Source organism: Musca vetustissima, unplaced genomic scaffold (assembly GCF_032173495.1).
Source record: "Musca vetustissima isolate MV318-11 ecotype Yass unplaced genomic scaffold, APGP_CSIRO_Mvet_v1 utg6539, whole genome shotgun sequence".
NCBI lineage: Eukaryota > Metazoa > Arthropoda > Insecta > Diptera > Muscidae > Musca > Musca vetustissima.
Window position 1 is genome coordinate 149,587 of NW_026880603.1, and position 15,069 is coordinate 164,655.

At 34.5% G+C, this 15,069-nt stretch overlaps 1 protein-coding gene across 1 annotated transcript; it reads right to left on the reverse strand.

The window, feature by feature from the left end:
- Positions 1-2,454: 2,454 nt before the first annotated feature.
- LOC133326300 (uncharacterized) lies at positions 2,455-2,837 on the reverse strand. Its single transcript, XM_061534973.1, has one exon. The coding sequence runs from the start codon at positions 2,803-2,805 to the stop codon at positions 2,467-2,469; it is 339 nt and encodes a 112-aa protein (XP_061390957.1). The 5' UTR covers positions 2,806-2,837; the 3' UTR covers positions 2,455-2,466.
- Positions 2,838-15,069: the final 12,232 nt, after the last annotated feature.

The following is a 15,069-nucleotide window of genomic DNA, read 5'->3' on the forward strand; positions in this document are numbered from 1 at the left end:
AGGATCTCACAAAAGAAATAGTTAATATTTCAGATGTTGTAAACGATGTTGTTATGCTATCGATTACTAATACAAAATTGATTTTTTTAAATATGAGCACAAAAATGTTTTGAGCACAAAAAAGTGAATTCTTACGTTATTTTGTAAGTTTCCGATAAATTGTTGCTGATATGAAATTTACGTTTTAAAAACCTTCAAAAACTTTATTCACAATTTGTAATTTCAATAAAATTACGGGGTTTGTCCCGCAGATGACTTGGTATTGAAAATGGAATGAGAAAATGAATATATCCTCAAAAAAACGCAGGGATGATTATAGTAATCTGCATTAGCGTACAGCACTAAAGGATATCTTCCGATTTGATGTTAATGAGTAAAAAAAACCTAGTTCTACCTTTTATTAACCCATTTATGCCCAGAAATTTTATGGTACACGTGGTCTTCAGTGGTCAAGAATCATAATTTGCTCAGAAACTTTGAGAACAAAGAGGATAGGCAGACATTTCGGCCGGCAACTTAAGATGTATTTTTTATACCCGCCACCATAGTATGGAGGTTATATTAGTTTTTTTCGTTTGTAACGCATCGAAATAATCATTTCCGACCCTATAAAGTATGTATATTCTTGATCAGCGTAAAATTCTATGACGATCTAAGCATGTCCTTCTGCCTGTTACGTCTAAACGAATTGAGATAGAACGCTAAAATTTTGCATAGAGTCCTCTTTTGTCTGCAGGCAGGTCGAAGATGGGCTATATCGGTCCACGTTTCGGCATAACTCCTATATAAGGCTACCCCGCAATTTTCAGTATTTTGGGGTTCTTGAGCACGTTTTTCAACCGAATTTGCTGAAATTTGGTACAATGAGTTCTTATTGGCTACCAAATTTCTCCACTACAAATTATAAATATAGGTCCACTTTTTCTGATAGCCCCCATATAACGGTACCTCCCAATTTTCAGTTTTTGGGTGTTTTGACCGGATTTTTTCACCGAATTGGCTGTAATTTAGTAATTTGAGTTATTTTTGGTTACTAAATCTCTCCACAAAAATTATAAATATAAGTCCATTTTTTCGGGTAGCCCCCATATAAAGATACCTCCAATTTTCGGTATTTTGGGGATCTTGAGCACGCTTTTCAATCGAATTCGTTGAAATTTGGCACTTTGAGTTCTTTTTGGGTAGCAAATCTTTCCACAAAAAATTATAAATATAGGTTAATCAATATAAGGGTATTTACGATATTTTGAGGTTCTTGAGCGCGTTTTTCAACAGAATTCGCTGTAATTTGGTATTTTGTTGTAGTATATGGTAACAAATCTCCCCACCAAAAATTATTAATATTCACCCCTTTTTACAGGTTGTTCCCATATAACCCCCTTTTTATACCCCTCACCACACTGTGGTACAGGATATTATGTCTATGTGCATATGTTTGTAACAGGCAAAAATAATCGAGATAGACCCATGGTTCCTTTTGAGAATATGCATACAATCACTTTCTGAGTCGATTTATGCATGTCCGTCCGTCTGTCCGTCTGTAGATGTTAAATTTTAAACAAAGTACAGGTCGCATTTATAATCCGATTTGGATGACATTTGGCACAAGTCACATATTCGGCCCAAGGACGAACCCTATTGAAATTGGGAAAAATCGGTTTAGTTTTAGATATAGCTATAGATATAGCTCCCAGCAGGGTTTCGTGAAAATCGGTTCAGATTTATATATAGCTCACATATATATTTTCGTCCGATTTAAGGTAAATGGTGTACCAAAGTCCCTATAAATCTTTCGATTGGCACGAAATTTGACATAGCGTACTGAATTGCGTCTATAATAATGTGTGCTAATTCATAGCTGGGCCGATTGACACAACGTACTGAAGTAATATAAATTAGTCTCTGGCAAGTTTCCCCGAAATTGGTTCAGATATAGATATATAACAAACACGAGACGTCTCTTAGAATAAATATGTAGAATATACCCAAAGTGGTGAAGGGTATCATATAGTCAGCCCAGTCCGACTTTACTACTTTCCTTACTGGTTTTCTATTCCCACGTCTATCTAAGATTTCAACAAGGGTGAATAAATCACCTGGCAACTTATGTTGTCAATGGGCATTAATGGGTTAATCTTATTCCTGCATAGATTTCGAATACTGTGTGTTTCGGCGATCCGCATTCTTAGTACGGATTTCCTGTAATGCCACCTATCACATATTTCTGAAAGTGTAAATCACATATTTTCCCTCAAGTGTATGGCCTCGATCCAATTATAATGCACTTTCTGTTTTATTTTTCTCGGATGCCCTAAAAGAACCCCCCATCAACAATTCTTGCCAATTTATTTGTAATAGCTATCAAGATCGATCACTTGTGAAATGATTTAATAGTTCACTTGGCGTCCTTATGATATTTCATTTCACGATTACGATTTCAATTTCCACTTCTCTGCTGCAGTTTTTTTACTTACTTTTTGGCAAATCTGTCAATTCATTTGAGCTGACATTCAAATGCAACAAATTCAGCATATAGCCAATGGATGAGGGTAGATGCTGCAGCTGATTATTGGAGACGTCTAAAAATTCGAGATTTTCCAAGAGATACAATTCTTCGGGTAGTTGGGTGAGATTGTTGCCGGCCAAGTGGATAAATTTGAGATTTGTTAAATTTAAAAACCACTTGGGGATGGCGGCAATGTAGTTTTCCTTTAGATAGACTTCTTCCAAATCCTCGTATAAATATAAATCCATGGGGATTTCTTTGTAATTTAAATAGCTCCAATGCAAACAACGGCGATTCATGGTGAATTATTTATTTTATTTGTTTATTTTTATTTTGAAATTTTTTTTCTGAGATCAATATTTTCCTTTTTGTATTTTTTTTTTTGTAGAAGATAAATTATTATATCACAGCCTTTATTTTTGAAAAAATAAAACGTTTTTCTTTCACTTCACCGTAACCGTATTTTTTTCTTTTTCTGTAGATTTTGAAAATTTCCCGACGACACTTGATTTTCGACTAAATTGTATTTTTCTTCTAAATTGGTTAATGCGATTTGATCTTTAGTCGGTCATGATCAAAACGCATATGGATGTATTATGGCTGTCAGTCGTTTGCTCTTGATTTGCATTTTTTTTGGGCCACCAAAACAAATTTTCTGCCACTCTGAGAAAATGTTCGTGGTTACGTTTCTACTTTTTTTCTTTATTTTGTAAATCTCGAAAAGAAAAGTGCCAACCAAATAGTATAAAAGAAAACAACAATACTCAAAAAAAGTGTGAAAAAATAATTTTTTCTGCTTTTACGTTTAACAAGATTTCTCGGTCAAAATCAATTAACATTAAAAATAAAACAATACGAAATTGATGGTCTTTTGTTTACAAACAAATTGTTATGAAATTGAAGAGAAAAAAGACGAACAAGAAAAAAAAAGAATTTTTGTCATTCAAAACAGTCACCGAAAATTTCAATTTCCAATGCACTTTGATTTTCTAGAGATTTTTTATTGTGACGCATTCTAATTGATGCGTTGCTTTATTTTCACTTTGCCACACAAAAATTAAAGCATACTTTTAGGCCCTCAATTGCAAAAAAAATATTACCACGTTTTTATTATTTTGTTAAATCATTACCGTTGTTATTATTCAACTGCCGCAATATGCCTTGATTTGTAGACAGTTTCCTTACTCAGATTTTCTCCTTAACCTTGACAGTCATTTATTTCATTCCCACAAATGCACTTTCTCTCCCTTTGCTGGTAATATTGATTGTTGTTATATTAAAAACACTTTCTCCTCACAAAATTGATTCTCTTTTTCTCACTCTCCCACTTACGCCACAGTGCACACACTCTCTGTGCATTGCATCGCATTGTTATTATTGATATGTTTTTGTTTTGCTATTTTGCATGTTCTATGTCAAGGTCAGACACGTCTCTTTGGCTGCACAAACACACACACACACTCAGTGCAAGAGAAAGCTTTATCTGTTTTGGGGGGAAAACTCTCACACACATTCTCTCTCTCATTAAAAAGGGGTTGTTGCTGCATTTATGGTTGGTTGTTAGAGATGATGCTAATAACAAGACTGTAATGTGGGGGAAATATAAACAAAAATGCAGTTAAACAGTGGGAGGCTTTTGGTTAGACACAGTGGTCTGCATATGAAGTAAATGGACAATGGTAGTAGTAGCATAGTTGAAATGAAGGTGATTTTAAAATTGCTGTAACATAGCGAAAAAAAGACGTATTGAAGTGAAACAAAAAGTGTCGGATAGATTAAAACTTCTAGTTTATTTTATTATCTTTGTTTGTTGTCTTTTAAACGAAAATAACTTATTTTGAAGACTTAAAAAGGTGTATAATTTGTTTTTGTTGTGTTTATTAAAGAATGGATTTTCTATCATTCTTTCGACGACAAAGGTACGACTTTCTACTTATTGGAACTTCTGAAATCACAATGCCAATGAAATCATGGAAGTAAATGAGTGAATCAGAGTTAATAACTTTGTTTAAAGAATTACATAGTTTCACATTTTGGTATAGCTCCAATATAACGATTCTTCGGCCAAGTATTTCAAACTCATTGGGTGTGATTTGGTATTCTGGGTTCTCATTGAGTAGAAAATCTTTCAACCATAAACTATAAATGTTGGTTTAATTTTATGGTATAGTTTGTATGGTGTATTTTGAGTTTATTTGATATTTTGGGGTCCTTATTTTCCTTCCAAAATCTATCAATATTCATGCTATCATGAAAATAAATGTAAATATTAGGTATAGTCCCTATATTACGGTACAATCTAACTTTACTGATAACATTTTTTTGCAATGACATACTCCTGTCGTAGAAATACCAGTTTAAAGTTCATTCAGCGCCCTCGCCGTTATCTTAAGTTTCATTCATATGTTATAATTGAATAAAAATATGCAATTTCATTTTGTGAAACCAATTGGACTCACATTTCTTATATCAAAACTCTATAAAGTGAACACTGGAATATTATGCGTATACCTGTTGACAATAGTTATACGCACTATAGGACACAAGGGGAATTAAGGGGAATTATAATGGTACTTTGGGCATTTCGGACACGGATTTCAATCGAATTGTGTGAGATTTGATATTCTGGGTTCTCATTGAGTAAAAAATCTCCCAACCAAAAACTATTATTTTGGTTCAATTTTATGGTTCACGTTTTTCAAATAATTTGGCTATAATTTTATATTTAGAGTAGGAAATCTTCCTGCCAAAAATTGCAAATATTGGAGGGAGTAATATAAATCGGTATTTTGAGGATATATGATATTATGTGTTCCTACTTTCCTACCAAAAACTTTTAATATCGGTTCAAGTTTTCGTATATTTCCATATTTTGAGGATCTCAACCAATTTGGGTATAAATATCACGTATAGTCCCTATACTTTGGGTCTTTAGTGCATAATTTACATAAAATTGGAAGAAAAGATATGTAGACCTAATTCATTACGCTATGCCGTGCAAATCGAAAGATATTCACTTTGGTGCACCATTTACATTAAATCGGAGGAAAATATATATGGAAGCTATATCTAAATCATTACGTTATGCCAAATGTCGTGCAAATCGAAATATATTTGGGGACTTCGATACACCATTTACATTAAATCGGACGAAAATATATATGGGAGCTGTATCTAAATCTGTACCGATTTTCAGGAAACTTAACACACATCAGTCTAGACCTAATTCATTACACTATGCCAAAATTTCGTTGAAATCGAAAAATATATAGGGACTTTGGTACACCATTTACATTAAATCGGACGAAAATATATATGGGAAACTGAGAATTGGACTCAACATTTCATATATTAAAACTCTTTAAAATAAATACAGTCATACTAAGCGTATACGTGTTGACAATAGTTATACGCCCTTTTTTACACAAACGGAATACACACTAATGACTAGGTTTAATTAATATATCACTAGAAAAAAGTCTCGCCATTTTAGATATTTTCAAGGACTTTACAGCATTTTGGAAGTGGGTGTAATTTTTAATTTATGTTTCTTAAAGGGTAAAAATGTTTCGCTAAATATATTCGGTATTAACCCACACTTTGTCGTAGAACTTGTCAGAGGGCAAGTAATCATTTATCGCATTTTTAAATTAAAGAGACTGTAATCTGCCCTTTTGGACATACCTGTTCGCAAAAATATTTAATGTAGGACAAAAATTTCCATAGCCTCCATATGAAAGAACTGCTCCATTGGGGTTTTGGTTGTATTGTCCAATCAGAGTAAAAATTTGAATCGTCTGATGATACGTTTCAACAGAAAATGTTCTATATAGGTTGATGTTTTAACCAGTTGGTTTCGAAAGGGCGCAATAAAATATATTCAATGGGTTTACTTTAAAAATAAAAGTAAACGAAATGTTCGAAGGGATACTAGGCGTATACGTTTTGACAACAGTTATACGCACTATGGTTCATAACGTAATAAATATCACAAATAAATCATTCAATTTATAAAATTTCCACAGAATATTTTAGAAAAGCTCCCGAAAAAAATTGATCCTAGCCACATTTTCAACCTACGAAATTTGGTAAAGTGTATATAAATTTTTGTCGAATCCAAATGTTGTTTTTTCTGACAAAAATTTAAAATATATGCTTTCAAATTTAAAATACACGCTTTCAAATGAGTTATTATCGAATTTAAAGTTTTCTGTTAAGGCTATAATTTTAAATTTTAACATAAATTTTCATAAGTTTTCTCAATTCTTTGCTCCGTATGTTGTTATTCGATGTAAATATTTACTTTTATTTTCCAATTTTTTAAACCTTACAATCTTGAGAGAAAATATTACAAAAGAAAGCAACCAAGTTGACTTTGCCCTGTTACTATAGAAATCAACCAACTAGACCATACCAGATTGATTTAATGGGGCTCCCCATTCTAGGTATCAAAAAATCGATTTTGTATTTTTATTTAATTTGAAGCTACAACTTCTTAAAAATGTCTCCTTAAAATTTCAAGTGAAAATCTCTAATAATCTTGAAGGTATAGCTGTTTTATTGTGTTAACATGGAGCAATGTCTCTAAAAAAGGTCAAGATCTTCCTCTTTTTCCAGCTTGTCTCTTAGTCGAAAATAGGCGATTTAAAAAAACACAAGTGAAAAAGCGTTAAGTTTGGCCGGGCCGAACTTTGGATACCCTCCACCATAGGTATACTGAAACGAATTTGAAATAAAAATATAGGGAACATACCAAAACATGGACATATACAGACATTTCTACAAACAGATTATGTAAACCACAATTTTCCAATAGGTAGGTATCATTATGGGGCTCTATTTATAACTAAAATGTTTGCATCAGAATACATTTCTATACGCTAAATATTAAAAATAACGAACATCTGTAGATATGATTATATGGTGGCTAGGCCTAAATGCGGGCTAAAGTTCATTATCGAACATTAAGTTCTATTTTTTTATCTCGTTATCCTCTACAGGTGAAATGACCCAAAACGCGGACAAATCAGATATCTATTTTAATATAAAAAAGGAGGTTATATGGGGAGTACCCCAAAAAGGGGGCGAATATTATTAATATTTGGTAGGAATGTTTCCTACCATATACGACTACAAAATACCAAATGCGGTTGAAAAACGCGTTCCAGAACCTCAAAGTATCGAAAATTGGGGGTGCCCTTATATGGGGGCTACCAGAAAAAGTGGACCGATATATATAATTTTTAGTAGAGATATTTGGTACCCAGTAAGAACCTAATGTACAAAATATCAGCGAATTCGGTTGAAAATCGCGCTCAAGAACCTCAAAATACCGAAAATTGGGGGTGCCCTTATATGGGGGCTACCAGAAAAAGTGGGCCGATATTTATAATTTTAGTAGAGATATTTGGTACCAAATAAGAACCCAAAGTACCAAATTTCAGTGAATTGAAAAGCACGCTCAAGAACCCCAAAATATCGAAAATTGGGGGGTACCCTTATATGAGGGATATCCGAAAAAATTTACCTATATTTATAATTTTTTGTGGAGAGATTTGGTACCTATTAAGAACTCAAAATACTAAATTACAGCCAATTCGGTGGAAAAATACAATAAAAACCCCAAAATACTGAAAATTAGGGTAACCGTTATATGGGGGCTCCCAGAAAAAATGAACTAATATTTATCATTTTTTGTGAATACATTTGGTACCCAATAAGAACCCAATGTACCAAATTTCAGCGTATTCGGTTGAAAAACGCACTCAAAAACCTCAAAGTATCGAAAATTGGGGGAGGGGGGTTACTGTTATATGGGAGCTATACCTAAACGTGGAGCAATATATCCCATTTTCGAACTTGACCTGCCTGCAGACAAAAGACAAACCTATGCCAAATGTCGGCACCCTATTTCAATTCCTTCAAAAGATAGCGTGATTACAACAGACGGACGGACATGGCTAGATCGTCTTAGAATTTTACCCTGATCAAAAATATATATACTTCATAGGGTCGGAAATGAATATTTCGATGAGTTACAAACGGAATTACAAAAATATACCCTCCATACTATGGATGAGGGTATAAAAAGGTGTTGTCCACAGGAATACTAGGCGTATACTTGTTGACAACAATTATACGCACTATGGTCCTTTAGAGATATAAATAAAAAAAAATAAAAGGTTCAAAATGCTGGTGGGTGGTTGTTAGCCTCATGTTTCAACCTAAGTAACAATAATTTGATAAAAAGTTCAGCCAGTCCATATTTACTTTTTTTTTGATAAAAAAGTAGTTCACTTCGAAGAAGTTCATTCGTCGCCTTATGTGTTTCTGATATTTACTGCATTAAAAAATAAATTTGTTTTACTTAGAAATTTAAAGTGTGTAACATGTTCAATGACATATGAATGATGATTGAATGATTAATTTTTGTAAAATTCCTTAGTCGCATTTTCCGACATAAATAACAATAATTTGATAAAGTGTATAAAAAGTTGAGTCATGAGTCATGAACAGAGATCGTATTAAATATTTTCGATTGAGGCAATGCATTGGGTTTAATAATGGGTTTTTTATTTGTTTTACATATCCCTCTGTATAGCCGCAACGGATTTTCGAAATATCCATAAAAGATAGATAATCAGTAGAACCTAGGATAGGATATGACGTATGTAGCAAACCTATAATAAGATTTCTATACATTGGAGATCGGTAATAGCACTTGGTTGATGTATTTGAGAAAGGCAATACCTGGTAATTTTTCCCATTTAACTTGGTACTATACCGACTATATAGATCCATTGTCTTTGTACAAATTTTGTTGCACTATTTGGTCGATGATTCAGAATATAACATAGTTTTGGTACGCTAAATATGGAAGAGAGCCCCTTCCCCGTTTAAAAATGATCAGATCATATTTATATGTAGTTTCTAACGAGATTAGAAAAAAAGATAAACCTTACGTTTTTGGTCCAATTTTAATCCGTAGAGCATGTCTACTTCCAAAATTCCATAACCGCTACCTGTACACAGCAAGATCTATTCAGCTAGAAATATCGAATTAATATAAGTAAACAAGTTTCCTACAGGTATGCTATGTACAGAATATATTCCTCATATAAAAAACCTCCAACAGGTATTACTTAATTCTGAAGAAGTCTTTCAAGACAGAAGGCGTATTTTCGTTCTTCGTTAGATAGATAATAGAAGAAAACTTACTTCAGTTCGGTCCTTTCAATAAATTTTAAGATCTTCTACAGACAGACGATTTTATCGATTTCTTGCATATCCATTTTCAGATCTGCTGGAGTTTTCTTTGTCTTAAGAATGTGTATCTAACATTTATAGAAAATATTATTAGTCATATATAGAGTGACCATGATACGATAAATACGGCAAATATCCATGATGATGATACGAGGGTGCATAATGGACTGGCACGGGATGGACAATCACTGGTGCTGGTATCACTGAAGCCATGGTATATTCAACCAAATTGGTAAGGCCCAAAATAAGAAGTAACCAAAATGAGGCAAAAACTTGAGGAACTTTCATTTTTGAAGAATTGATTTATTTCTTTGTCAGTCTTTTAACGAATTTCAACAATTACTGAATTGTCTTGAGATATACCAATCGATTTTATACTTTCTTCTCAAATTCTTAGGCTTTAATATGAATGGGGAATTTCCAAATAATTGAGATTTGTATAAGAGTTTTTTGATGTTTTTGGCTTTGATTTGAAATTGTGGATAAACAAAGATTTTGGGTTCATTGCCTAGAGTGACGTTTGTGTATGCCGACTTATTAATAATAATAATCGATATTATATCCGCATCTGCTAATGTGAAAAGTAAACACGTATGTAGAAAACTATGTGCGAGCAAATAAATAAATAATACAAAGAAGAAAAAGTCCCCAGTTTGTGTGTTATGCCAAATTAAATATTGGTCAAATATTATTGCACTGTGGAACAAAAAAAAAAAAAAAAAAATAAATAAATAATAATAATAAATTAGAAGAAATTGATAGAAGATAAATCTGATTTTTTTATTGATCGAATATTAATGGCGAAGACCTAAGAGGTTTTCTACGGATCGAAAAGGTTTTCCATGGGCTCTTCTATTGATAGACGACCAATGGGGTCTTCTATTGTTAGAAGAAAATAAATGGATTTCTTCATTGATAAAAGAATGGGATTTTCTATGAAAAATCGTGTATTCTATGAATAACAGACCAATGGGATATTTTAAGGGTAGATGACCAATAGGTGTTTCTATGGACAGAAGATCAGTTGAGAGAAGCCGTTAGTCTTCTATGAATAGAATTATATTCTCTGTGTTATTGTTATTGGTTGCCACACAACATTTTTTTTAACTGAAATCCCTCCTTATAGGTAACTTTAAATTTGAAAAAATCTTACAATGTTTTCATAAAACTGTAACCTAACTCTTCCATCGAAAAGAAAGATATTTCTATTTGAGTCTAATGGCGCCCAATGGGGCATAGATATAAAGAAATGTTTTTTTGTGTAATATTCCATGCTTTCTTAAAACTCTAATCTATATTTACAATTCAAAATGTGTTATTTTCTTTAAGTCTTGCTATAATGTATATAGGTTGCATATAGTGAGTGGCGCCCAACGTGACATAAATATAATTTTTCATACAATTTTTTTCTTTGTGTAATATTACTTACTTACATAGCTTGTTACAAAATTTTCTAAGCGGTCGGTCTTGTGCTAATCTCCTCCAATATGAAAACCCAAGTTCCGAGATGTTGTCTTCTACTTGGTTTTTCCATTCTAATTCGTGTCCTTTCCCTTGTGAGTGAACCATCAGTAGGCTCGCTTTTATATGCCTTTTGAGCTGGGACATTCTCATTCATTCGCACAACATGGCCCAGCCACCATAGTTGCTGCAGCTCAATACGACTGACTATGTCAATGTCCGCGTATAGATTGTCAAGTTCGTGGTTCGTTCGACGCCGATATTCATCGTCGACGCAGATCGGCCCGTAGATCTTTCGGAGAATTTTTCTCTGAAACACCCCATACCCATCAGCGTATTGTAAAGTATAAGTTTGGTCTGTCGAGAGGTGGCCTTGTTTCTAAACTGCTTACTTAGACCTTAGTAGCATCTGTTGGCCAACACTATCCTTTCAAAACTGATATCATTAGTTTTATTTAATGCTGTAATGAGGTATATAAAATCTTTGAGAACCGCGAAGTTCCACAGTTGGTCTGAGTCGCCATTTACTGCCAGACCCACATTGGCAGACTCTTTCTTAATTTTTTCAAAGGTGGCTGTTACCGCTCGCAATGTTCGACACATTATATAGATGTCATCAGCGTAGGCGAGTAACATGTGTTGTTTGGTGTACAGAGTGCTATTTCTGTTAACTTTTGCCTCACGTATGACCTTTTCCAGCAGGATGTTAAAAAGGTCACACGTCAAACTAACACCTTGTCTGAATCCTCGTTCGATATTGAAGGTCTCCGATAGGTCCTTACTGACTTTAACTGCTGATCTTGTGCCACTTAATCGTGGCTTTAAACACCTCTGAACGGAGAGCGCTGTCAAAAATCGGTGGTATGTGTCGATGTGTCATCGTGGGTCTTTTCCAGGATTTGGCACAGAGAGAAAATCTGCTCAATGATGGATTTGCCAGGTCTGAAGCCGCTTTGGTATGGTCCAATAATGTCATCGCACTTTATATGCGATGGGGAGAAGGCTAATTCCTCTATAGTTGGCACATATCGTCTTGTCTCCTTTTTTGTGCACTGGATACAGGATGCTGAGGTTCCAATCATTGGGCATGCATTCCTCTAGCCAAATTGTACTAATCAGCTGGAACATGCACCTGACCAGCTGTCACAGTTTGGCTGGTAACCCATCGGCTTTTGCTGCTTTATTGTTCTTCAGCCGATTAATTGATATTCTGACCTCATATTGGTTCTGGGGTATCTTTTTCACCGCCACTATTTGATACCAGAAGCTTTTCAAAATGCTCCTTCCAGATCCTCCACATGCTGTCTGTATCTGTCTTCATCTCTACAGGCCAAAGCCTTCGATTTGGTTTTATACTCGTTGGTAAAATTTTTATTCTGACTCCTGTACATCTCGATTTGCTCATGCTCACGTTTTTATACCCTTCACCACGCTGTGGTACAGGGTATTATGTCTTTGTGCATATGTTTGTAACAGGCAAAAATAATTGAGATAGACCCATGGTTCCTTTTGAGAATATGCATAGAATCACTTTCTAAGTCGATTTATGCATGTCCGTCCGTCCGTCCGTCCGTCTGTCTGTCTGTCCATGTTAAATTGTAAACAAAGTACAGGTCGCATTTATGATCCGAATTGGATGAAATTTGGCATAGGTCACTTATTCGGCCCAAGGACGAACCCTATTGAAATTGGGAAAAATCGGTTCAGATTTAGATATAGCTCCCATATATATATTTAACCGATTTAATGTAAACGGTCCCTATATATCTTTCGATTTACACGAAATTTGGTACAGGCTAATCATTTAGGCCTATAATGATGTCTGCCAATTTTCGTGAAAATCGGTCCAGATTTAGATATAGCTCCCATATATAGTTTCGTCCGATTTCATGTAAATGGTGCCCCAAAGTCCCTATATATCTTTTTATTTGCACGAAATTTGGTATAACGTACTGAATTGAGCCTAGTATGACGTCTGCCAAGTTTCGTGAAAATCGGTCCAGATTTAGATATAGCTCCCATATATAGCTTCGTCCGATTACATGTAAATGGTGCACCAAAGCCCCTATATATCCTTCGATTTGCACGAAATTTGGCATAACGTACTTAATTGAGCCCAGAATGATGTCTGCCAAGTTTCGAGAAAATCGGTCCAGATTTAGATATAGCTCCCATATATAGTTTCGTCTGATTTCATGTAAATGGTGCCCTAATGTTCTTATATATCTTTCGATTTCCACGAAATTTGGTATAACGTACTGAACTGAGGCTAGAATGATGTCTGCCAAGTTTCGACAAAATCGGTCCAGATTTAGATATAGCTCCCATATATAGCTTCGTCCGATTACATGTAAATGGTGCACCAAAGTCCCTATATATCCATCGATTTGCACGAAATTTGGCATAACGTACTTAATTGAGCCCAGAATGATGTCTGCCAAGTTTCGAGAAAATCGGTCCAGATTTAGATATAGCTCCCATATATAGTTTCGTCCGATTACATGTAAATGGTGCACCAAAGTCCCTATATATCCTTCGAGTTGCACGAAATGTGGCATAACGTACTTAATTGAGCCCAGAATGATGTCTGCCAAGTTTCATGAAAATCGGTCCTGATTTAGATATATCTTCCATATATAGTTTCGTCCGATTTCATGTAAATGGTGCCCCAAAGTCCCTATATATCTTTTGATTTGCACGAAATTTGGTACAGCCTAATCATTTAGGCCTAGAATGATGTCTGCCAAGTTTCGTGAAAATAGGTCAAGATTTACATATAGCTCCCATATATAGTTTCGTCCGATTTCATGTAAATGTTGCACCAAAGTCCCTATATATCTTTCGTTTTGCACAAAATTTGGCATAACGTACTGAATTGAGCCTAGAGTGATGTTTGCGTTGTTTCGTGAAAATCGGTCCAGATTTATATATAGCTCCCTTTTATTATAGATTGATTTTAAGTAATTGACGCACCAAGAACCAATAGGAACAAAACGTTCTGAAATTAGTATAACCTATCCTGTCACTAGTTTGTTTGAAATCGCTTAATATTTGGATAGAGCTTCCATATATATTTTCGCCCGATTTCAAGTAAATTGGGCATCAAACTCCTCATGTTAGTCAGTTTGACATCAAATTTTGCACAACGTACAAAATTGAGCATAGAATTATGTAGTTGCGTTTTCTAGAAGTACAGACATAGCCCAACGGATGACCCATTTATATTTGTTTGAAGTCGATTTACATACTTTATGGATAGATCTACGTAGATTAACATTTAGATAAATATCACATATTTTATTTCATCCAATTTCATGCTAATAGTCCTGTTTAATATACCCATAGTGGTGAAGGGTATCATATAGTCGGCCCCGTCCGACTTTACTACTTTCCTTACTGGTTTCTTATTATTTCTTCTTTTTTTCTGAAAATATGTTTGTCTTCCCTCCTTTTCTCCCGATAATTCTCCATTGCATTACGTGTTCGCTCCTCGGATCGATCGAACGTCTAATACACTGGATGAATGCCTTCCGTCTATCACAACATGATCAATTTGATTTCTTGTTGCTTGATCGGGAGAAATCCAGGTGGCATATTGTGTATACCAAGAAGCTTGAATCTGGTCAATCAACCTCATGCCGTTGTCGGACGTTTCTTCAGGGATTTTTGCATTCAAATCACCTACCAGAATTTTAATGTCATGACAAGGGCAGCGGTCACCCAACAATTTTTTCTCTCTCCGAAATCCCTCCATAATACCTTTGTAATTCACAGGTCATAAATAATACCCCAAGCCATAGCATCCTCGCTGAGCTTATAATCTAAAAATCGGTTTA

Excerpts from the sequence above, each read along its gene's own strand:
- LOC133326300 (XM_061534973.1), bottom strand. The coding sequence starts at position 2,805 with ATGAATCGCCGTTGTTTGCATTGGAGCTATTTAAATTACAAAGAAATC.